Below are 26,641 nucleotides of genomic sequence, written 5' to 3'. Positions count from 1 at the left end.
AGAATGCACAGGGACGATCCTGGCAAAGTCTGGCTGAATATTTAAAAGGTAGAAATCAAGAGTGTTGTACAAGACTGAAAATATGAAGACATGCTAAAATCAAGAACTTAAGATAATTTTTTAATGTAAATATTTGTAGAAATTCCACTGCACTTATGCAAAAAGATTAAATGTAGTTCTAAGTCTTTTTTTGATAAAAAGTTCATTCCTCAGTAGTGTCAGTATTAGCAGAAAAATCATCTGATCAATATGGTAAAAATCTTGTAAAGTAATAGCATTTAAATGCTTATTTCCTGTTGATAGACTTCATTCAAATATTGAAACTGAATGACTTTTCCTGTTCAATTACATCTGTTAATAAAGCAGATGAAGGAGCATTTATACAGTATTGTAGTGAAATAAAATATCACACATTCAAGTCAAATACACATTTATTGCTTTCATTTTTTCCAGCTTGCTACCAGTCATGGCTAAACTCCATGAACATGAAAATATTTTCTTTTAAACAACGAAGGATCATGTACACTGCATCTTAAGTATTACTTTTGTTTGCCCATTTCCCCAATTTATCTTTTACATGGTGACACTGCTTTCAAATGATTATGTTTAACTTGCCAAGTTATCCATTAGAAGTAACAGACCTTTTACTTGCTCGGCCCAAAATCAGTCACCAGCTTTGCAAGGGTACAGAAAAGTCAACAGTTCCATTCTCAGTTGTGCAAATGCATACAAATCATGCAGGACCAACATTGCCCAATCACAGCTACAATAAAGCCTTTCAAGCAAATGCACAAATATCATGCAGTTTCAAATAATGTACATAGCAAGCTAGGCACTACACCTAAAAAAATAAATCTAGCAGTTTGCGTTATGTTTAAATCGACTAGTGACAGTACAAGTTCAAACCTTTAACTGTGCACTAGCAATAAAAGAATGCTCAAGAGGTTTCTCTCTGATTCATGCACAGAATTATTTTGTTATAAAACCAACAAATATTTGAGCTGCACTGAAACAATATCTCAACTTATGATAGTTAGCAGGGATGGATCCAATTGCAATCCAAGCCGGTTAAGTTTTTTTTTAAAAAAAGCAAAGCGACCACTGCTTGCAGTATCACAATTGTTCAAGAGGGGACTTTCATTTCGAACTTACACTCACTATTTTCACCACTGCAAAGTATAAACAGCAACCATGCTGGTCACGTTAAGGCCTACCACCTAAGATTTGTCCACAGGTGAGACTACCAACTTACCTGGAGCCAGACCAAAAATGAAGGTGACAACTTTGGTGCTAGTGGCCATTGATTGGAGTTGAAACTAAATGTATTTTAGAAATAACAGAGGGAAAGAACAATCTGGTGTAACCATTAGCCTTGGTTTAGCTGTATAAAGAAAGTACTGATTTTCTGGAGATTACATGCTTCTGGATAATAAATTGAATCTTCCTCATTACTTTTGACATTACTACAAGTCTATGAATGACAGTTTAAGTTAATATTTCATCTGGGTCATGAACTGCAGTACTCCAAAATCAGCAAACACTGCTAACCCTCAGTAGATGGAGAGTTTAAAAATGAGTCAACAGTAGTGTCATTGTAGGACTATTAAATGACATTTCTTCCAGTGTGGCTTTAATGAGACTCCACTTCAGACAATCGTCAACTTGTTTCTAAGCCACCACCACTACTTGCATTTTAAATATCAAGATGGTTGATTTCTTTTCCTCTTTGTGAACAAGGTTCTGATCATCACATCTTCTTGCAACAACCCCGCAAAATTTGTGAATTAAACTGGTTTGTTCTCTATCTATTTAATCCATGTAATGTGTTGCAACTTGCACAAAACGAAAAAAAAAAACCCACAAGGACAAAGTCTAAAGCACAACAGATAAATACTCCTCTCCCTGGTACTTAAAAAAATGTCGTTGCTAGTTGAAGTAATTGTGATTTTAATAATACCTATATTTTCTAGCTGACCCCAATCAGGACTTCAGCTTCTGCTCCCCAAACATCTGTTCATTTTACTTGGAAGAATTCTCTACTACTAATTTAGCATTGAGTAAACCCTGACCAACTTAATTTCAAAACATTGTTATTGTTGACTGTTGAGCTAAAAGAATCAATGTTTACTCCATATTGGGGTTGCTATGGGCCCTTGTGGTGATCTATCGATTATAATAAACTCCTCAGGATTGTTACTGGCTTGATAGTAGATTAGTAATTCCTGGATAGCACACTCCTCAATCTGAAAATAGAAGATAAAAATTATTTCATTTTGAAGTTAAGAAATTACATTACAATTTTTGTTTTTAAACTCAGATAGAAAAAACAATAGGAACAACTATCTTTTCTACATTCTTCACTAAAATGTGTTACTCCAGTGGTTCACGGAATTAGGTGTAAAGTGACGGTCTAATGGTATTACCATGAGACGACTAAACTAGAGACCCAGGAAACAGCAAAGGGTGGAATTTGAATTAGATAATAATTCTGAAATTAAGATAACCACAAGACTTGATGATTTTTGGAGAAAGCCATCTGGTTTACTAATGTTCTTTAGACAAGGAAACTGATATCCCCCGATCTAGTCTACATCTGACTCTAGATCCACAATGATGTGGTTAACTTGAAACCATCCTCTGGGCAATTAGGGAATGGGCAGAAAGGGTATGGTCAATAAATGTATCCCAGCCAGCGATGACCACATCCAGAGAATCAATGAAAAACCTTCAAGGTAAATTGGAGATGGGTAACAAACACTGGTGATGCTAACAATGCAATTCATTCCCTGGATGAATATACCTGGTTAAAATCAATATAGAAACATCAGAAAATTTAGGCTCCAGAGATAGGCAACAGACAAGATGCTGAAACCGTTCTATGGAGAGGACAGGGTATATTGCTTATATAGATGTATTTATATATCTATAAAAACTGGGCTTATTTCAAAAGTATTGCATTACCAATATAAGGATAGAAGTTCATTGTTTTGTTACTGCCATTTTCTATATCAGTTGGAAATAGAGTATGAGGTTGTATGCACTGCCTCTGACCATCTAGACCATTTTAGTAGCAGACAAAATTTTGGCAATGATTATTTACATGCAAAAACAGAAACTGCTGGAGAAACTTAGCAGGTCTGGCACAACTATGTGAAGCAAGCCCAGACTCAAAACTTAACTTTGCTTTCTTCCCACAGTTGTGCCAGACCTGCTGAGTTTCTCTGGCAATTTGTTTTTGTTTCAGATCTCCAGCATCTGCAATTTTATTTTACTATTATCATGCAGTTGCTAGATAATTATGAGCACTTATAATGTGGAGCTCCCAAAGATACGTCTCAACTGCCATATTTCAGTGACTGCACTGGCTTGATGGCATAGAATTCTCTCAATGGACTGCTGTATGAATATCAAAATCCAAATGTTCAGCATGTGATATTTTATTAGTGGTCAATCTTGTTTCTTTTTGGCTACATTTAACTTGAAAACACAAGCATTAAAAAGTACTTTTGATCTATGACAATTTAAAAGGCACAGTATGTTCCTGCTGAAAATATGGAAGGATGAGGAATGGACCAGAGACATACAGGTCAAAAAAAAGTATAAGCATTTCTCACTGACAGAAGGGTGAAGAACCAAATTATCGTGATTCACAAAACGTGGCATAAGGAAGATCTTTGTAATGTAGAAAATGGTTAGATTTGGAATACATTGTCAATAGCAAAGGCACATTCAATTGTGGCTTCCGAAGAGGATATATATACATCTGGGAATACAAAGAAAGCCAGGCTATAGGGAGAGAGCAGTACAGCAGGACTGGTGAACTATCACGGTTTAAACCTGACAGACACAAGGGATAAGTAGTATTGTTTTACCCTCAACTATTGCATAAATCTGGATAGCTCTGATTGCACAGGATCAGTGGGTTGAAAAGTCTCTTTTTGTGCTGTACTAATCTAAGTTTCAACATAGCCTTTGCCTCGAAATGTAAATTCAGACAAATCTAATCCTTGCACCAAGTTAGACAATGGTGCACGTTAACGAGGAACACTAACTAAAATCAAGTTAATGTGGCGATTACCTGTGAAATTGTTTTTCCTGAATCTGAAGCATCATGACTTTGTAAGTCCCTAAATGAAGTCAATTCTCCAGGGGAAAAAAAAACTCAAATAGTGCACAGAATAGCTTACAACTAGTGTTACCTGAATCAAAGCTAATGGTTTCTCTCTGCTCTTCAGAAGTGCAGCTTCTTGCTTACGCTCCTCCTCCACTATTGCCGCAAATGTGATTGGAGGTATTGCCGGTGGGCTTCTAGCAACTGTCATTAACCAAGGACTGTTGGGAATGAAAGAAAGATTTATAGTTAATAGTGAAAGCAATTAATATAACCTCTGGGAATCAGCTACTTTGTGTTGACTTCATTAGTAGCTGCAAACCTTGGAATTAATTAATTTTCTGTTGCCCAGTTTTTAACGTTGCTAGTATTATAAAAATGGCTATACATTAAAAATTGGTTTACTGCAGAAGAGCTACAAGTAATTAATTGACTCACAGAAGTTGACAATCTAGCTGAGCGAGGCCCCTTGGAGGAAGTGAGATCATAATATGACAAAATTCTTCACTAAAATGAAGAGAGTGATAAGGCTTGAAACTAAAAAAGAGAAAACCAGTATGGTATGAGGTACAAACTTGCTATGATAAATTGGGAACATTACTTTAAAGGGATGTCAGTGGATAGGTAATGGCATATATTTGACGAGTACTTGGAGGGACTGTAGCCCATGTGTTCATTCCTGCCTGACACATAACTAACACAGGAATGGTGGCCCAGCCATGACTAGCAAGGGAAATTAGGGTAGTATTAGTTTCAAAGAGGCAGCACACAAACTGGCCTAAAAAAACAGCAGACCTGAGGATTGGGAGCAGTTTCGATTTTAGTAAAGAAGGACAAAGGGATTGATTCAGACAGTGAAAATAGACTGAGAGATGACTTGCGGGGAATAGAGAAACTGACTGGTAAAAGCTTCTATAGGGTATAATGAAGAGGAAAAAAAAGTGAAGACAAATATAGGTACCTTACTATCAGAAACAGGGGAAATTATACTGGGGAGCAAAGGTGGCAGTCAAATTACACATTTTGGATTTACCTTCAGAAAGGAGAACTCAAATAACATCTCCAAAAATCTTGGGGAATGCAGGATCAGAGAGGTAAGAACTGAAGAAACTGAAGTCAGTATTAGTAAGAAAATGATGTTGGTGAAATTGCTGAGATTAAAGTCTGACATCTACCAGGACTAGACAGCCTGAGCCCAGAGTACTTAAGAACATGATCAGAGAAACCGTAGCTGCATTGGTGGCCATCTTTCAAGAATCTATGGGCTCTGAGACAGTTCTATGGATTGGTGGGCAGTTAACATTACCCCACGATTTAAAAAAAAAGAAAGTGGAGTGAAAAAACAGAATGATAGATCCATCAGAAACCCAAAGAACTGTGGATGCTGTAATTCAAAACAAAAACAGAAATTGCTGGAAAAGTTCAGCAGATCTGGCAGCATCTGGCTTCAGGTGACCCTTCCTCAGAATTCTAGACCTGTTAATCGGACATTGGTAGTTGAGAAAATGCAATTCATTATAAAAGATTTAACAGCACAGCACTTAGAAAGCAGCAACTGGATTAGACAGAGACTGCATGGATTTCAGATAGGAAAATCATGCTTGACAAATTTTGAGGATGTAACTAGTAGAGTTTAAGGGGGGGGGGGGGTCCAGTTGATGTGGTTTATTGGCCTTTCAGAAGTCATTTCATAAGATTAGCATGTAAAATTATTATGCATGGGATTGGATTTAGACAGAACAACCACAGAATAGGAATAAACAAATAGTCTTTGGAGTGGCAGCCAATGACAAGAGGGAAACCGAATGGATTAGTCATAGAGAGTCATAGAGATGTACAACATGGAAACAGACCCTTCGGTCCAACCCGTCCATGCCGACCAGATATTCCAGCCCAAACTAGTCACACCTACCAGCATCTGGCCCATATCCCTCCAAACCCTTCCTATTCATATAGTTTGCAGATCCCAGCTATTCACAACATAGATTAATGATTCCGGTCAGGAAACTAAATGTTATACCTCTAAGACAGAAGACAATACAAAGCTGGATGTGGGGGGGGTGGGGGAAGAGAACTGTGAAAAGGATGCAAAGATGCTTCCGTGTCATTTGGACAAGTTGTGACTGGGCGAATGCATGGTAAATTAAATATTATGTGGATAAATTTGAGGTTTCTCCACAGGAAGGCAGATTATCTAAATGGCCACCGATTGAAAAAGGAGGCAATGCAATGAGACCTGGTCCTCTTGTACACCAGTCACTGAAAAGCAGGCAATGAAACCAGCAAATGGTACGTTGGCCTTCATACCGAGGGGATTTGAAAGCAAGAGCAGGATTTCTTACTGTAATTGTAAGGAGCCGGGATAAGACCACACCTGGGGAATTGTGTGTGTAGCTGGAGTTGTGTGTGTAACTTTGCTCTCCATATCTGAGAGATGATGCTCCGGCTAAGGATTCAATGCAATGAAGGTTCACCAAACTTATTCCTGAGATGGCAGGACTAACATATGACGACAGACTGGATCAGTCAGCACTATATTTACTGGAGTTTAGAGGTAGGAGGTGGTATATCATAGAAACCTATGAAGTTCTAACAGAACTAAACTAAAGTGTGAAATGGTTGTTCCAAAGAACTAGCAGTCACAGTCTAAGGACATGGGATAAGCTAATTTTAGGACTAAGAAGAAATTTCTTCACCCAGAGAGTGGCGAGTCTGCAGAATTTTCTGCCATAAAGCAATTGAGGCAAAAAAAATATATGTTTAAGGAGGAGCTAGATCTAGTTCTTAGAGAACAAAGGGAATGGGCGAAAGTGGGAACAGGGTACTCCGTAGAGTGATGAATAACGAATGCATCGAAGGTTTGAAGCTAGCTCAAAAAAGGGTCAAATGGCCTAATCCTGTTCCTACTCTCCATGTTTTGATGACCATGTGGCTTGCAATTCTGGATGCCTGTTCTAGGATTTTTAAAGATTGAATTATGATTAGCCTGACGTTTGGACAATAGACTGACTAGTAACCTGCAGAATAAAATTCTAAAATTTGGGGGAAGTCACAAAAATGGATCTGGTAAGAGGAAACAAAATGCATATATTCATATTTAACATGCCCACAACACAAAGTGATACTTAATCCTAAAAATATTTTCTCTGTCTTGCACAAGGATTATTCGCACTCAGTACATCCAATCAAAATGACTTGTCTCAAAATAAGGCATAGAATGTCATAATCATACATTCTTTAATTTCTTTTCCATGACAGTGAGATAGCTACTTGAACTGGAAGAATGTACAGAATTATGGACAGAAAGCAACAGAATGGCATCAAAAAGAGAGCTGCTTATTTGAAGAGCTGGCATAGTTACAATGGACCTAATGGCCTCCTTCTGCACTCTAACAATTCTGTGATTCTGTAATGACATGTTGCAAAGCCACATTAAGTAAGCAAACCACACGTAAAGCAAAACTTTAATAGTCTGAGAAAATTCAAAACTACGAGAAACCTATCCAGTAAATACATTCATCTTTCATATTGTATTTTCTATAAAACATTAAAACCACAAACACAAATCACCCAAAGTGGTCAGTTCTGCAATAATGCAAAAACTCTTCAGAAAACAGGGGTGCATTACCAAAATCAAATTTAAGTTACACAATCCAAACTTTTCTGCCCAAGTTCAGTTTTCTATAAAACATTAAAACCACAAACACAAATCACCCAAAGCGGTCAGTTCTGCAATAATGCAAAAACTCTTCAGAAAACAGGGGTGCATTACCAAAATTAAATTTAAGTTACACAATCCAAACTTTTCTGCCCAAGTTCAGAACACGGGTTGTACAAAAAAAAAATTAAAGGCCTAAACAAACAGCTTGGCCTGTATTACAGAATATCTAGTGTACACTGGTCATGGCCAAGACAAAAATAACACCTTGTAGAAATATTTCTTGCCACTGATGTGGTTACGCCACATCAATACTAAAAGTGAGCTATATTGAACTTATATTGGTAATACTAATTCCAACTGCTGTTTCTGCTGGCAACAGTACTGCTGACAAAGGCAAGTTCAAAAAAGTTAGAGCAGAAAGACCTACAGCATAGGGATCACATGGCCTTTGCTACAAAATGCAAGATAAACTGTTGTGCCCAATCTGCCACATTGAAAAGGAAGACACAAATATTTGTCTGATTTTTAAAAAATAAACAATGGCCTCAATTCTGACCATACCATGCAGTAATTCTATGCTCCAATATAGGCGATTCAAAACTGTGGGTAGTGATAGATGAGCATTACTTAAGGCAATAACGGATGGGGCTGTGAAACAAAGGCTCAGATTTGACAGCCACAGGATTTGCTAAGAGACCTCAGTAATTGTGCGATTTTCTAATTCAATATGCCTTACGGCTTTAATCATTGCCGTCAACTAAGCTTGCTAAATGGTAGATGTTCAGTTGTTTCTGTGCTTCTATCCCTGCTGGTTGAAATCCCACTTTGCTTAACAATACATCCCTTTTGTATCCCATTTTCCATTTTGGAGTTACACCAAGTACAACACTTTAAAATAAGATCATAGCAGGAATACACTGTTTCAATTACCCCATTTATCCAGTCATTCTCTGCAGTAATTTTGAATTGATGTATCCTCTTCCCCAAAGGGAATAATCTTTTCCCTATTCACAATCAAAACATGCCCCAATTTGAAAAAAAAAAATCACTGTCTTCAGTTTCAGTTGAACTTTAGTACCTTAAATCACGCAGTGATGAGACTTCTGCCAAGTCAGCAAATTACTATTTATATTCAACCATACTAAACTATATCATTTGCAGCTAATGAAATTTTAAACAACCACTAAATTGTGCAGTAGTTTAATAATCTGCAATACAATTTGAATGGCTACAGCAACCATTTTACATTTGCTTGCACAAAGCAACGAAAAATATATAATCCATGTTAGTAACAGGTAGAACTATAACATTATTCTCAATTGGTTATGAATTTTGAATTAAAACCATGAATCAGCTTATTTAAAAACACAAAGTGCTGAAATATTTGATAAAGAAGGAAAAGGGAAATAAATTAAACTAAACTTTCTGTAATGTATTTTCACTCTGACAAGGTACATGATAACCAACTTACAAGTAGGAGTGGGGTCAATTAGAAACCAAAAGAGGGATTTATATGCGAGGGTTTAGGACAGCACTGTTGAGGTGTTATTTTGCATCCGTTTTCAGAAGTGGATAATTCTGCCCAGGCCATGGTGACAGAGAAGGTATCATTGCCACTCGAAGTGTTCAAAGTTCATCAGGTGTAGTCTTGGATAGACTGTTGGTACTTAAACTTGATAAAACATCAAGTCTGAATGAGATGCATCCAAGGATGGAGGAAATGAGGGCAGAAATCGCAAAGTCACAGGCCATAATTGTTCACCTTTTTTGGAACCCAGGGAGATGCAAGAAGACTAGTGAATTACAACATTACAGCTTTGTTCAAGAAAGGCTTCAAAGGATAATTCTAACAGATATAGCCTAGTCAGTCAGTTTCACTTTGGTGGTGGGGAAGGTTCCAGAAAAAAAAAACATTTATTTAGAATAATGGTCACATGGAAAAGCATGGAGTTGACTGGAGAGAGTCAGTCTGGATTTCAAAATGCGAAAAGTGTGTTTAATTAGCTTGAAGATTTTTGAACAGTTAACAGAAAAGCTCAATGAGGGGCAACTCTGTTGGATGTGGTATACATGGATTTCCAGAGGCCAGTTCCAAACAACAGACTTGAGGAAAGTTGTAGGTCATTGTATCCAACAGAAAGTAGTCAATTTTGTATCTGCTTTACTAACTGATAAGGAACAGAGTAATGGTTAACAGATTTTTGGGCTGGAGGTAGGTTTGTAATGAAGAATCGGGACCCTTGTTTTTCCTGACATATATTAAACGACCCGGATCTCGGTGTGCAGGCAACAACTCCCAAGTTTGTAGATAACGTAAACTTCTGAAGAATTGTAAACTGTGAAGTGGAATTTCAAAAAGGAAGTTCCAGCTCTGAGGAAGGGTCACTTGACTCAAAATATTAACTCCAATTTCTCTCTACAGATGCTGCCAGACACACTGAACTTTTCTAGTAATTTCTGTTGTTGTTTGATTCACAGTACCCGCAGTTTTTTCAGTTTGAACTTAAAAAAGGACATTGACAAGTTGTGGAATGGATAAATCAGTGGAAAATGAGGTTCAATGCAGAAAAGTGTGAGGTCATGCATGTTGGTAGGAACAACATTGAAAGGCAATATAAAATAATGGGGTACAATTCTAAAAACGGTACAGGAGCAAAGTGATCTGGCTGCATCTGTGCACAGATTATTGAAGCTAACAGGACAAGTACAGAGAACAATTAATAAAGCAAGCAGCGTCCTCAAATTTAATAGGGGCAGAGTTCAAGAGTAAGAAGGTGATGCTGAATTTGTATAAGACATTTGTTAGACCTCAGCTGGAGTACAGTGCACAATCTTTATAGGAAAGGTGGGATTACATTGGAGTGTGCAGAAGTGATTTACAAAAACTGATCCAGGAATGAGAAACCTCAGTTATGAAGACATATTGAAGACGTAGTGACTGTTTTTCTGAGACAAGGTGGCTGAAAGGAGATTTGTTAGAAACTTTCAAAAGCATGAGCAGGCTGGATAGTGAGAAACTGTTACAGCTTGTACAAATAAACAAGAAATGAGAGGAAGTTAGAGATGTGCAGGCAAAAAAAAAAAGAGATGTCACTCCCCCCCCCCCACTAACCACCAATCCAAGATAGTTAGCCCAATTCAATGCTCCTCATTTAAATCTGTTAGAAGCAACACATTCACATGCAGGAAACATTCCCTGCAAACAAAAGCAATATATTCAAGCCTTGTGCCTTTGTTAGCATTAGCCAGGTGCTTGAGAATCCTATTAATTCCCTAACATTTTCTCCAAACATCTTTGACAACTTGCATCATTTTCTCCTGTAATATAAATTATTGTGATTACTCAAAATTTGGCATTCTTGTATTTATCCTGACTAACGCAAGACAAAAGCTTCAGTAACTGGTTTCTCTTCTCAGTAATATTCTAACTCTCTTCTCTCAAGGTACTGTTTAAATACAGACCTGAAATCTATCAAAAATTTAAAGTTTTCTCAGTCAACATTCGTAACTGACAGCAGGAAGAAATGTGCAAAATATTAATTAAATAATTTGAGTTGATATCAACTAGCTGAACTTAAATACTCAAAAATAATATCCTATGAAGAGTAAAGAGTTAACTGATGGGTTTAAAAGCTAAACTATAGAATGTCATATGGATGATGGCACATGAGCAACTTCATGCAAGTTTGAGACAAGGCTTAAAATTCGTTCTCACTGGAAAACCAGTCACATGAATTTTCCTTTAAAGCCGAATGAACATCTCCTCATTATAACTAATGATCAAAAAGAGGGAAAGCATCTCTGTCACTTCAACACAACTCCAAATAATAATGAGATTGTTTTACCATCAAACAATCCAGCCGTATGTTTTGAATGGGTACAGAAAACAAATTCTGCTTACGTTAACTGTGGGTGAGCAGAGGGATAAAACAATTATTTTTAAAAAGTGTTGCTTTTTTTTGCATAAACCAACAATAATCAAAATATGGCTCCAAACAAAATCAAGGCACTGTTTGAAATATTAAAATAGCAGATGGCTAAATTTTGTATCAAGTGAATACTTTTAAATGCTACGGTAGGCATAGTCAGGAACATAGGAGCAGAATGCCAAAAGATCAGTAGTACAGTTACAGTCAAAACTTATTTTTATGAAACTAGAAGTTCTGCAGAAGAAAATGTACTATGGTAATTAGCTGATTTACATGCTGACCAAAGTATTTACTTTATCATTACAATGGCTTTAAAAATAAAAAAAAACAGGTTTTATAATTCTTTACCTGGTAGGTTGTTCATGTTTATTGTTCGGTTGTTCTTGTTGTTTAGATTTATTATCCAGTGAGCCGGAAGACAGGGAGTCGCTTGCTCTTTCTGTTGACTTTTCTTGCATCAGTAGTTCACGGAATGATTTAGGGGAAGCAACGTCATTGAAAGGAGTTACCCTGAGTGAAAGCGTTCAGTATCAATTGACAAATTTATCACTACAAACAACAGAACAAAAAAAAATTCCTTGCATCTTACGAGAAAATAAAAAGTCTATATTAAAGGCAGCATTTTCCATTCAGTTTTCAAACTCCACTTTCCAAGTTGGAACTAGAGATCCTCTCCGACTCAAAGTGACATGTGTATTTGCTGCCAAAAAAGAGAAATGCTGGAAAATCTCAGCAGGTCTGGCAGCATCTGTAAGGAGAGAAAAGAGCTGACGTTGAGTCTAACTGACCCTTTGTCAAAGCTAAAAAAAAAGGGAGAAATAGGGAGGTATTTATACTAGGCAAAAATATATAAAAAAAGATAAATAAAATAAAATAAAAATAAAAAATAAGATAATGGAGCAGAATGAAAACAGAGGGGTCGAGATGGGATAATCATCTGAATTTGTTGAGACCGGCAGGCTGTAATGTGCCTGGTCAGAAGAGGAGATGCTGTTCCTCCAGTTTGCGTTGAGCTTCACTGGAACATTGCAGCAGGCCAAGGACAGACATGTGGGCATGGGAGCAGGATTGGGTGTTGAAGTGGCAAGCCATAGGAAGGTCCAGGACCTGATTGCGTACAGACTGAAGGGGCTCAGCAAAGTGATCACCCAGTCGGCGTTTGTCTCTCTGATATAGAGGAGACCACATTGGTCTATTGCATTTGTTGCTCCCAAATTGAAAGAGATACAAGTGAAATGCTGCATAATCAGAAATTAGTGTCTGGGGCCTTGGATGGTGAGCATGGAAGAGGTAAAGGGGCAGGTGTTGCACCTTCTGCGATTGCATGGGAAGGTGCCGTATGTGATGGGAGAGGTGTTAGGTGTGATGGAAGAGTGGACTAGGTTGTCCTGGAGGGAACAATCTCTGGAATGCAGACGAGGGAGGGAAGGGAAGATGTGTTTAGTGGTGGTGTCGTGTTGGAGTTGGCGAAAATGGCAGAGGATTATTCTTTGCATGCGAAGGCTGGTCGGGTGAAAGGGGAGAACAAGTGGGACCCTATCCTTGTTCTGGGAGGGGAGGGAGGGGGTAAGGGTCGTGGCGCAGGAGATGGAGCACACGCTGTTGAGAGCCCTGTCAACAACTGTAGGTGGAAGCCACGGTTGGAGAAGAAGGAGAACATATTAAGAGCACCACTTTGGAAAGTGGCCTCATCAGAACAAATGCGGCGGAGACGAAGGAGCTGAGAGAAAGGGATAGAGTGCTTACAGGACGGAGGGTGGGAAGAGCTGTAGTCCAGATAGCTGTGGGAGTCAGTGGGCTTGTAATGGATATTAGTGGATAGACTATTGCCGGAAATGGAGACAGAAAGGTCAAGGAAAGGAAGAAAAGTGTCGGAGATGGACCAGGTGAAGGTGATGGAGGGATGGAAACTGGAAGCGAAGCAAAGTGAAGTTTATGAATTTTTCCAGGTCAGGATGAGAGCATGAAGCCACACTGAAATAGTCATCGATGTACCGATAAGACAGTTGTGGGAGGGTACCCAGGTAGGCCTGGAACAAGAAATGTTCCACATATCCCATGAAAAGACAGGCATAGCTAGGACCCATGCGGGTACCCATTGCTACACCTTTGATTTGGAGAAAATGGGATGAGTTGAAGGAGAAGTTGTTGAGAGAGAGAACAAGTTCAGCCAGGTGGAGAAGAGTGGTGGTGGATGGGAGATTGTTCGGGCCTCTTTTCAAGAAAGAGGTGAAGAGCTTTCAAGCCGTCTTGGTGTGGGACAGAGATGTAAAGAGATTACACATCTATGGCATCAGAGGAATCCCAGATGTAGGTCGGGACGGAGTGAACCAGAGGAGTAAGGATGGAGTCAAGGTAGGAGGAAATAAGTTCAGTGGGGCAGGAGCATGCTGACACAACGGGTCTACCGGGACAGTCCTTCTTGTGGATTTTGGGGAGTAGGTAGAAACGGGCTATCCGGGGTTGGGAGACTGAGGTTGGAAGCTGTGGTGGTGGTGGGGAGGCATCTGGAGGAAATTAGGTCAGTCAGTGTATTGGAGACAATGGCTTGATGCTCACTGGTGTGGTCATGCTCCAGGGGGAGGTAGGAGGAGGAATCTGAGAGTTGGCGCTCAGCCTCTGCGAGGTAGAGGTCAGTACGCCAGACGACAACAGCACCTCCTTTGTCAGCAGGTTTGATGACAAGGTTGGGATTGGACCTAAGGGAACAAAGGGCAGAAAGTTCAGATGGAGAGAGATTGGAATGGGTAAGAGGGACAGAGAAATTAAGACGGCCAATGTCCCGTCGACAATTGTCAATGAAAAGATAGAGGGCAGGAAATGGTCCTGGCAGGCATGTCCAATTAGGGATGTGAAAGGATCTGTGGAGCGGGGGGGTGTGGGAGCCTCTTGCCCAAAGAAGTGAGCACGAAGGGGAGAGGGGAAGGTCAAAGGGTATGGTGAACACATGGCAAGGGCTGGGCTAGAAGAGATGGGGTTCGAGCGATTGGGACTGTTGGAAGGTGTATATTTGCTGCAACTGACGTACAAACCCAGTTGACAATAGAGGAAAAGATCGTCACAAGTAAGGGCATTTACCAAGTTTCTATGGTTAATGTATTAGGAAATGGATTCAACAGTAAATGTGATATATATTAAAAAAATTGCATTCTTTCAATTGTTGACACATGAACTTACCAAGCACTTCCTGTCTTTGATGGGGTTAATGGTGGAGGCAAATTTAATTTCATAGGTGTGGTGTCCATTCTGCAGTTTGTGCTTGGTTCCTTAGCTGCCATTGCAATCATCTTCCTTTGTTTCTGAGAAAGCTTCACTCCATGGCATAACGATTTATTCCCACTGGGAAAATATTGCACAGTTAAACAATCAAATAAACTGCTCTTGCAATGTTACACAGAGTATCTAATGCAAATTTTATATTGTCTGCTAATTCCTGCTGATATTCGATCGGTCACATCACCAAGGGAAGAAAAAAAGTCTTGCGTTTCTTAATAGATTTTTAAAATAAAAATCTATATTTTTTAATGTTACAACAAATACAAAACAATACAAAAAAGACAAAGTAAAAAACGCAACCCACCCTCATGTACAAATGTATAAATAGATATTAGAGAATAAAAACCCAACTAATTATTAAACCAAATAAATAATAACAAAACTAATAAATAGTAATAACTCAACTCAGCCGAACAAGACACTCACATGTTCACAGTTCCTCCTCAATGGATAGTGGGCTCGTAAAACACAATCGTTACGGCTATAAAAGCCTTTGTTAGTGTGGCAGATAAATCTGTGTCCAGGTATTCCAAAAGAGGCTGCCAAGTCTTATAAAAACTCTCAGTTTTGTGATGTACCATACTTGTGAGAAAATCCAAGGGAACATGCTCTCTAACAGTCTTCCGCCAACCTGACAGGCTCGGGGGTTTTTTGGATACCCAACCTAGCAAGATATTTAGGGCGGCACAGCGGCTAGCACTGCTGCCTCACAGCGCCAGGGACCTGGGTTCAATTCCCGCCTCAGGCAACTGTTTGTGTGGAGTTTGCGCATTCTCCCAGTGTCTGTGTGGGTTTCCACCGGGTGCTTCGGTTTCCTCCCACAGTCCAAAGATGTGCAGGTTAAGTGAATTGGCTATGCTAAATTGCCCATAGTGTTAGATGCATTAGTCAGGGGTGAATGTACGTGAATGGGTCTGGGTGGGTTGCTCTTTGGAGGGTCGGTGTGGACTTGTTGGGCCAAAGGGCCTGTGTTTCCACACTTTAGGGAATCTAATCTAATTCTTTCCTGTGCAACAGTGAGGATACCTGAAAAGTTTTTTCTTATGCACATCTGCAGGGAACACATTGGGCAAGCCCAGAATGAGAGAGAGAGATTGGGTCTTTCTCCACCCTTGCACCCAAAATCCTCACCATTGCATCCACAACAGCATTCCAGTATGTTTGAAGCCTACCACAAGATCAGAGACAATTGCGAAGAGTGCCCGTACAGACCTTGCACTTGGGACACATTGAAGATGCCCCTGGTTTAAATTTTGACAAACGGTCCGGGGCCATGTGGACCCTGTGGAGAATCTTACCTGCAAAGCATGGGTCCAATTGCAAATTGATATCTTTGTGTTTTCCAAATATCTTTCCATGCTCCTGGAGGAGACTTCAACACCTAGCTCTCTCTCCCACACCCTAGAGAGTCGACCTAACTCATCTGAGGGGGCACTCCCCAACTGATGATATAAAGTGCTGACAGAAAAAGTACTCTTAGCACTGAGCACCCTCCTAGTCCTGCGTTTCAAATCAATCTTGAACTTAAATTCATCTGGTGTAAAAACATTTATTATTTAAGAATTCCAATATTTAAGTACTGAAAACCTATTAAGATTTTTACTTAAGTTGTTCACATTCCAAGAGATTCTGTCCAATTGATAAAGGAAATCATATACTAAAGCATAACAATAAAATTCGTATTTTGTATAATGAAGACCCTACTATTTCTGGCCCTCTGTTTTCATGTTACATAAAGCTCTGGTTAATACAGCAATACCATTTCTTTTTCCTGAATAAGTCTATATTAATTCCACCTTCGCCAAAACATACTCAAAAGACTCTGAGGATATAGCTCTTAAATGGTGATGCCTGAAGGTACCATGCAAAGAATATTACTTGATAGCTAAGTTCTCTCTCTTACAGCGGTAACCTTCAGAGACTTTGGGAGCCAAAACTGTCAATTTAGAAGGGAAGCACTAGATGGGAATTTCTAATCCTGGTTACTAAATTAATTTTGTGCAATAATCAGATCTAAATACCTATGTTTGGTAGACACAGCAGAAGCACTCTACATAGTCGTCAATCAATGCTGATAAAAGAGATATACAGCATTTGATAACAAACAGTAGCCACTTTTATTTGTCCCCTTATTCAGGTGGTAACTCTATTCAGGTGGTAACAAAGAAAATATTCCTATAGCTTTTTAGGTATTAATTTCCCCACTCAGTTGTTTCAAGCTCGTAACCAGTATTAAAACAAGCTTCAATTTTCTGTATCCTGTGTTCGAATACAGAAATATATCAACAGACAAGAATCTTTTATAGGATGTGTAGATAGCAGAACCGAAGAAAAAAAATTCTCAATTCAAAAGTGCACTCATTCAATTTTTTTCCCTGCTTATTGTAACCTTTATGTTCAGTATAGATTTTATTAGCATTCTGTAGAAAGTGCATATACAATAAATGTGGAAAGGGGAAGGAAAGGGAGTAGAATTGTCTCAGAGTATAGGAAGAAGGTTAACCACCTCCTGTCTATTATTATATTTAGTAAATGGTTTTCTAAGCTGGATTGTAACATAAAATGCAGCATGTTTGGTCTATTGTATGCTGAACCAATCCTGCTATTTAAATTAGTTTATGAGGCCATGCAGTTGCTTTAGCCTACAGCCTCAGCCTAATCTTTGCTCTGCTGAACCATCATGCTAGAGTTTTCTAGTTATTGGTTAAAATGTTATGCCTGCCTCCTGGGGAGAGGATTAGTAGATCAGGAGTGTGAAATTGGGTGGTAAAGCAATGTACCCATTGCCTACCTGCTTCTACTGTTTTCATAACCAGTGGCGGGATACATGTTATGAGCTAATAGGCCTTTAATCTTTGAAAACTAGTGAAGGATAACTTTGTAAAGGCTTTAATCAGTGCTGAGACAGGAGCCATTTGTAGTTGTTTGAGTGGTATGGCAAAGTTCACAGATGTGCTTACACAACTATTTTGTGCAAAGTCAAAGCTGGTTGGGGCAAAGTTCTAGTGTGTAAAGATGCAGGAATAGAGAAAGTAAAAACACAAAATTAGTATACTGATTAAGTATTTAAGTTGACAACAATAAAGTTTTACACTGACCTTGCATTAGTCTTTGGTGCAGTTTCACATTTTTGCATATTTTCTTCCATTTCCATGATAGCTCGTAAGCCTACAGTGGGAGGACTCGTAGGACTAAACAAAATGATTAATTTTAGGATGTGTCACAGGATCCCATGGGTCACAAAAAAAAGGACTGAGACAATGATTCACGTTTTAAGTTTACATAGGATAAGTTTTAAATTTGAAGAGAAAAAGAGTCAGAAAAACAGCACAAGGAAAGAGACTGACATGGAGGGGGAGCTAGGCAGCCTCATATAGGAGATGGACAATGGGCAACTGGCAACCAGCAAGAGGGCAAGACTGACAGTCAACCAGAAAGAGTGCCATACTAACAGGAGCAACAAAACTTTATAGATGAGAAAGCTGCACTAAGACTTCAGTAGGAAGAGGCAGCAGAAAGCATGATGGATTGGATTAGATTAGATTAGATTCCCTACAGTGTGGAAACAGGCCCTTCGGCCCAACAAGTCCACACCGACCCTCCGAAGAGTAATCCACCCAGACCCACTTCCTTTTGACCAATACACCTAACACTATGGGCAATTTAACATGGTCAATTCACCTGACCTGCACATCTTTGGACTGAGGGGAAACTAGAGCACCTGGAGGAAACCCACGCAGACACTGGGAGAATGTCTGTGTGGAGTTTGCACAATCACTCAAGGCTGGAATCAAACCTGGGTCCCTGGTGCTGTGAGGCAACAATGCTAACCACAAAGAGCACTGGAAAGGGGGACTCTGACAAAATTCTCCTCAAGCAGGAGCTCTAGTCAGCAGTGCTGCATCAGCAATCTGATACATAGCCTGCCTGATACTCATTTCCACTTATCAGTTGAAACAAATATCACAGAACAGTTAGACAAAGGAATCCCATCCATTTCTGTAATTCAGTGCAAAAGTTTTTTGACCCTTGAAAGTTTTTAATCATTCCACAATAGATTATTCCTAGAACTGCCTAAAGACATGCTTTTGGGATGGCCTCAAACAGATGTGCAAACCCATGGTAAGCTTTCAAGGAAAATATAGTAAGAAAATGCTTGTGACAAACAATTCCCTGGGTATCAAGAGCTCAAAAGGGAGAAATTAAAGGGGAGAAAAGACATTTTTCATTTTTCAATGCTTCCGAAATTATAGGTGCCAGAAGAATGGAGGACAACCATTGTTGTAGCATTGTTTAAAAAGGGAGAAAGAAGCAGATGGAGTAATTACAGGCCAGTCAGATTGACATTAGTGCTGTGAAAATTATTGGAAAAAAAAATTAGGAGCAAGATGAAATCAAATTTAGGAAGTGTGGATTAGTCAAACAGCATAGATTGCTTAAGGGATGTTGTAGCTGACTATCCTGGTGACCCTCCTATTACCCACTCAAAAATATTCAATGAAGGCAGGACCAGGGACAAAAACCACAGGATACTGGCAAGTATAGAGGAACAGAGGGACTTTGCAGAGAATGTGTACAGATTTCAGAGTATGGTTGGACAGGTAAATAAGGTAACCAGGAAGGAACACAGGATATAGGAACAAATTCCAGCATCTGCAGTAATCTGTACTGAAAGCAAATGTTGGAGATCACAATAGGTCAGTTCGCATCCATGAAGAGAGAGCAAGCTAACATTTCAAGTCTAGATGACTCTTCAGAACTCGAAATGTTAGCTTGCTATCTCTCCATGAATGTTGGCAGACCCATTGTGATCTCCAGTATTTGTTGTTTTTAGGTATACAGGATACTTGCCTTTATTAGTCAAGACGCAAACAAAAGGATTATGCTTCAAATGTATAAAACACTGGTTAGGCCACATATGGAGTACTGCACTCAGCTTTGGTCACAGCACTACAGGAAAGATATGAATGCACAGAAGAGGATTCAAGGAATATCCAAGAGGATATTGCTCAGACTGAAGAACTTTTGTTGAGGCAAAATTGGATAGAAGAGGGCCGTTTTCTTCAGAAAACAGGAAAATGGTGGGAGGCCTAAATAAAGACTATGAAATTATAAGGGACGTAGATAGAAATTTCATGTCTGCTATATCTATTTCTCTTACTTGAAGGGTGGCATAAATTCAGGGTAACAAAATGCAGGTTTAGAGCAGATTTAAGGGGAATCTTTCCACCCTTTGAATGAGGAGATCTGGATCTCAGTACCTGAAAAAGGTAGCAGAGGCAGAAACTCAAAGTCACTAACAAGAACTTTAATGAGCATTTGAAATGCTCGAACCTACAAGGGTACTGAATAAAAGCTGGATCAGGAATGATAATTCTCAGACATGAAAGACTGAATAGCCCAGAGTGCTGTAAATCAATATTCTATATTCTAAATGCCAAAATCACACTATCCAGAACATGTCAACTTTATGAAAATATGCTAAATTAATTTGAGATTAATCATTTCTTGCTCCCAAAAATCTGGAAGTTTATTCTCTCCTGAAGACACCTTTGCAAACAGCCACTTTAACAATGCTTTGGCCAAATACTCTTTGGCTCAATATCTTCAATCATCCCTCGTATGTGCTTTGACATGTTTTGATACATTAAAAGATGCTACAGAATTCGGATTGCTGTTATCGTTAATGAATGCCTTCTTTAAATAATCCATTCAAAATACATACAACTTAGAAACATTCTGGACAGGACAAAAATTAAATTCTGAATTTTTAACCATAGACCAAATAGTACCATATGCTTACTTATACAGACATTCATTTATACATTCAGTGATACATTATAAATCAGAATGCAAAAGATTTATACCTGACAGAATTGGTTACCCAGCCTGTAACACTTCCAGAATTGGATCGAGGAATGGGTTTTGGATTTGACTGTCCCTTAGGAGTCCATATTTTCTCATGCATTTTTACCTCTTCAGTTGGATTTTTCATCTCAGAAACATGGCTCTTTTCATCAATCTAAAGTGTCAAATAATCATCCATAAAATACCATTGTAAAAATTTTACAAATTACTGAAATTACTGATCAACCTGGTAATTAAACTGTCATTAAGGACCACAGGCAATTACACAGGATAATAGATAGCTTTTAGGATATTATACAGGCTGTAAATCCAATTAAATGAGTTTCAGGCAATGTCAAACTACAAGAACAAAGTTTTGAAAGAAAAATGAAGTGCAGGATAAATCAGATCTGGCAACATGTGGAGACAGATACAAAGTTAACATTGAGTCCAATAGGAGTTCTTCAGAATGGGTTCTTGGCAGCTCACTGGATAGCCAATTCCTTCACACCCATTTCCAACCACAATTGTTTGAGGGGTCTCTGTGTCTTCCCTGAGCAGAGGCCAAATCAGCCACCATCCATCAAGACCGTCCTCTGCCTGACTGAATTCTCATTAAGCAACTACTCCTTCAACTTCACTCAGTTCTGCCAAAGAAAAACAATTTCTCTGGGTATTAACAGATTCATCAATGCTTCCCTTTTATGGAATTATGCAAAACATTGTTTATTACTGCCCTACTCAGGATGACCGCCCTCGTCTCTTTTTCTAAGATGCTAATGACTGCCTCTGTGCTGTTTCCTGATCTCACCGTGAATTGAAAATTTAATTGGCTTTGTCAGAATTCCACATTTCTCGCATCTTCTTTGACTCTTCCCTCTCTCGACTTCTCAGTCATGCAGCAAAGAAACACTCCCTTCAGCCCATTACCTCTAAGCTGACCAACAAACACCAAACTATACTAATCCCATTTACCTGCACTTTCATCCATAGCCCACTATGCCCTGGCATTTTAAAGTGCTTATCCAGATGCTTTCTAAATGTTGAGAGTTCTTGCCTTCACCACCCTCTTAGACAGCATGGTGCATATTTCTATCACCAAATTCCCTCACACCCCCTCTAAACTATTATTTAATCCTCACCTTACACTTATGCCATCTGGTCTTAGACGGATCTGCCATAAGTTAAAAAAAATTCTCTCAATCTACATTGTCTATGCCTCAATTTTGTATACCTCAACCAGATTCTCCCCTCAGCCTCCTCTGCTCCAGGGAAAACAAACCCAGCCTATCCAGTCTCTCCTCATTACTCAGACTTTCCACTCCGTCACCCTGGTAGTTCTCCTCTGCACTCCCTCCGATGCAATCACTTCCTTCCAATAGTGTGACAACCAGAACTGCACATTTCATCTGCAGCCTAACCAATGTTTTAAAGTTTTAACAATATTTCATTGCTCCTAAATTCTCTGTCCCAGATAATAAGGGCAAATATCCCAGATTCACTACCCTATCTACCTGTGCTGACATCTTCAGTGATTTATGAATTTACACATCAAAGGTTCCTTGTTCCTCAGTACTCCCTGGGGACCTACAATTCATTGTGTATGTCCTCCACTTACTGCACCTCCCAAAATACACCAACTGGCACTTAACAGGATTTAATTCCATCTGGCGTTGCTCTGCTCAATTTAACAGCTGATCAATATCAGACTGTAGCCTGAGACCATCCTCATCACTAACAACACTAACAACTTTCAGTCATCTACAAAAGTACTCATTATATCTTCAAGATTAATCACTTGGATGTGAATGTATGTTACAAACAGTAAGGGTCCCAGCACTGACCTCTGTAGTATGTCATCTGTCAAAAGCTTCTAATCATAACTACAACCCTCCACCATCACTTCTTGCCTCCTATTTATTTGCAAATTTTGGATCCAGTTTATCAAGCTGACTTGGATCCCATGGGGTCTTACCATTTGGAGCAGTCTTCCATGTGGCCTTGAAGTCCATGTAAACCACATCAACTGCAATACCCTCATCACATATTCAGTCACTATTTCAAATAACTCAATTAGTCAGAATCTCCCTGATCAATCCCTGCCTTTTCAAGTGTTGATTAATCCTGCTCAAGTTTCTCCCCCCCCCCCAATCATTTCCCAACCGCTGATGTCAAAGTAGCTGGTCTATCCCTGCTACCCCCTACCCCCAAACAAAGGAACCACATTAAATTATCCTCCAGTCATCTGGCACTTCACATATGGGCACTAACATCTCATATTTCTCTACCAGGGCACCAACAATCTCTTCCCTTGCCTCCCATAGCAGCATGGGATACACCTCATTAGGCTATGGAGATTCATATGCCTTTATGCCCACTAAAATATCTACTACCTCCTCCTTATTAATCTTAACATGCTCTAGAATTTCACCATCCCAACAATCACAACTCATCTGGGTGCATGTACAATTTTAGGGGTAGGCTTTCAACAAACAGTGATTCAGGAGATCGTCTCACTCTCAGCAGAGTGGTCCTCTGAAACTATGGGAATGTGTACTTTTACTAACTAATACACGCCAGATGTCCAGTGACTCCTTAACTAAAGTAAACCTTAACTAAAAAAAAACTCTCTCACACTTTACTTCCTGTAAGACACCCAAATTTGGTGTCCACACTGGGGAGACTAAATGCAGACTATAACGGTTTTGCATGCAAACTACTAAGCTTTCTGCCACTTGTCATTTTAATTATCCACCTTGCTCTCACTCTGATCTTTCTGCCTGTGGCATATTACAATGTTTCAATGAAGCTCAATACAACTCCAAGGAATGGCATCTTTTGACTTAGCACTCCACAAACTTTTGGACTCAATGAGTTCAATAATATTTGATTGTACATATAAATGATAAGTAGTCAATTTGTAACCTCCACTTTGTTGCAAACATCTATTTTGCAGATTTGCATTTCTTTTACCTTTTCTTTGCATTTGGGCAGTTGTTATCCAGTCACACATATCTCAGAGCATCTTTTAAAATGTTCTTTACTTTAACCATTACTATTTCCCTTTGTACCATGGATTTTTATGTCACCTAATCTCTCCTGTCCTCCACAGACCTTCTCTTTTGTTCTATCAACTTTCACTTACTGAAATATATTACATTTCTATCTTGACGATAAAATGTTAACTTTGTTTAACTCCACAGATGCCGGTGACTAACTGCGAATTTCTAGCATTTTCCATTTTTATTCCAAGAAATTTACAATTTTAATTATAATATTAGTCTCTGCTTCAGTGTTAGTGCACTAGAAAAAGCAAGGCCATCGGCTCCAAAACATTTTAAGGTGCTAAGGCCCTATGCTTTTAAATTACTGCATCTATGGAAAGCTGTTCAAATATAACAACAGTGAGGCATCTACCTGAGTGGAGAAATGTTCATGTATGAGTATCCACAGAAACTAAAGCAGAAACAAATCTGCCACTTACTAACAAAACAGTATAGATTTTTGTTACATTAACCTGCCCAGGAATGTTAAAACAACCCTCTGGAGCAGTGAGACTTGAACCAGGACCTCCTGGCTCAAAAGGTAGCAATGCTACCTGTACGCCACATAAGCTCTCTAACTTAACAGTGTAGGATATTTTCTAATCAGCCTGTTCAGAATATTACTACACACCTCTGAAGCAAGGGTACTTGAATGTAGGCCTATTGGCTCAGAGGTAGGGACACTACCACTGCAACATATCAGCCCACTAACAAGTTTTTTTAAAAATTTGAACTGTTTAGACGTTCATAGAAGTTCAGAGAATCCCTACTGTGTGGAAACAGGCCATTTGGCCCAACAAGTCCACACTGACTCTCCGAAGAGTTTCCCATCCAGACCCTTTCCCCTACCCTATCACTCTAAATTTCCCTTACTAATGTACCTAATCTATATGCCCCAGAACACTACGGGCAATTTAACATGGCCAATTCACCTAACCTGCACGTCTTTGGACTGAGAGGAAACTGGAGCACACTGAGGAAACCCACGCAGACAGGGGGAGAATGTCTGTCTGTGTGGAGTTCGCATAGTCACCAGAGGGTGGAAATCAACCCCCAGCCTCTGGCACTGAGAGACAACGGAGATAACCATTGATACCCCTCTAGAGCAGGTGGGACATAAACCCAGCCCTCTTGACTCAGAGGTAGGGATACTATCACTGCAAACAAGAGCCCGAACATCATGCCTCAAAAAAGCTACCAACATTAGATGCTACATATAGGTAATTCATTAGTCACATATCTAGAAATTTAATTTGCACCATTATTTTGGTACTTTATTTCAACTCCAGCACAATAAACAAACACTTTATGAAAACACTTGCCAAAAAACATAACATGTAACTATCATACAGATTAGTTCATGTATTAGAAAGCTATGCGGTCTAGACTTTGATTACATCCAGAAAATATATTAAATACAGTGCAAAAGCAAAAATCGCTCAATATTTGTTTCAATACATTTTAGCGAGTTGGTTTACTTTCATAGCCAAAAATGGGTAGTTTATGTCTAAGGAAAACTGTTTAATGTTGGATAGAAATATAATTTCCTGACAAAATATCACTTAAAATAAAGTTGTGTGAAACTAGTACATTTACTCAAATAGCCAATTGAAAGCTATTTTCATTCTTTTGATTCTGACTGAAGTCCTACACATTTTGCAATATCTATTTCATCATCTATTTAATCTATTAGAACGTATAACGTTTAAAAGGGACTCTCTTCAAATAGACTAACATTTTCCTTGTTGATGTAACATAACTTACAATAATTCAAATAAAAGTGCTATTCATATAGGACAAAATACACAGAATGGCAGCTAGTCAGTAAGATGGTGAAAATCTGCAGCATTCTACAAAGGTAGGGGACAACAAGAAATTACTGAAGTAGTGAAGGATTGCCAAAACACTCCAAAGTTGTAGAGCGGTTCAAAACTTGAATGTTTTATCCCGTTTTGTAATCTGCTATCAGTGAGTAGCTGTATTTGTAGTGCACAGACCTCAGATTTCTCTTGAGAGAGTCCAGCTGAAAAATCAGGTGAAGCTAATTCTCTGGGGCTGGCTACTCCACCAGCATAGCTGCCTTCAGAATCAGACATCAACATCTCATGCAGGGATTCTACTGAATTAGTTTTTGCTGGTCTTTGTAAATCTGCAAGTATAAAGAATATCAACCTTAAAGTGACCATCACAAAATGTTCTTTGTAACGAGAAATCCGGCACAAACCAAATCTTCAACATGTAGACACAACTTAAAATGGATTTGTAGCATATCGAATGCAACATTTTTCCCCAAACTGGCTCAAGTAAACAATTAAGGGCAAGGATTAGTCAGAAAGGATATCAGACGTTAAGAATTACTCCTTTGCAAACTTACACAAGTCAAACATTTGTGTAATCTATTGCTAACCATCCAGGATACTAGACCTTCAAGCTGCATTATGTGGCATACAGACAAAACCAGCAAAACTACAACACCAAATTTACCTATCAAAAAATGAGGCACATTTCTCAGTCTAGTTTCTGAAAGAAATCAGAAAAATGAGTACAACATCAAATTGACCTATTTAGGGTTAAAAGGGAATCAAGGAAGCCTTTCAGTTGGAGTCATATTGAGCACAAAGGAAGATGGTTGTGCTTGATGGTGGTCAGTGATCTTAATCATTGGACATCTCAGCATGAGTTCCTCAGAGTAAAATCCTAAGCCAGTCAGTCTTCAACTGCTTCATCAACGATGTTCTCTATCATAAATGGTCAGGAGGTAGACGTTCAATGA

At 39.0% G+C, this 26,641-nt stretch overlaps 1 protein-coding gene across 2 annotated transcripts in view; it reads right to left on the bottom strand.

Annotated features, from left to right (window-relative positions):
- Positions 1 to 413: 413 nt before the first annotated feature.
- ibtk (inhibitor of Bruton agammaglobulinemia tyrosine kinase) overlaps positions 414 to 26,641 on the bottom strand; it is a 112,972-nt gene continuing 86,744 nt past the window's right edge. For both annotated transcript variants that reach the window (XM_043686948.1, XM_043686949.1), the window contains exons 22-28: positions 25,866 to 26,017; positions 20,845 to 20,999; positions 18,076 to 18,168; positions 14,879 to 15,040; positions 12,050 to 12,211; positions 4,200 to 4,332; positions 414 to 2,243 (exon numbers count right to left, since the gene is read on the bottom strand). In XM_043686948.1, the coding sequence (XP_043542883.1) occupies positions 2,118 to 2,243; positions 4,200 to 4,332; positions 12,050 to 12,211; positions 14,879 to 15,040; positions 18,076 to 18,168; positions 20,845 to 20,999; positions 25,866 to 26,017 (983 nt within the window). In that variant the 3' untranslated portion in view covers positions 414 to 2,117. The remainder of the gene's footprint in view (positions 2,244 to 4,199; positions 4,333 to 12,049; positions 12,212 to 14,878; positions 15,041 to 18,075; positions 18,169 to 20,844; positions 21,000 to 25,865; positions 26,018 to 26,641) is intronic.

This window comes from Chiloscyllium plagiosum, chromosome 3 (genome assembly GCF_004010195.1).
Source record: "Chiloscyllium plagiosum isolate BGI_BamShark_2017 chromosome 3, ASM401019v2, whole genome shotgun sequence".
Taxonomy (NCBI): Eukaryota; Metazoa; Chordata; class Chondrichthyes; order Orectolobiformes; family Hemiscylliidae; genus Chiloscyllium; species Chiloscyllium plagiosum.
This window is presented reverse-complemented; position numbering and strand designations above follow the sequence as displayed.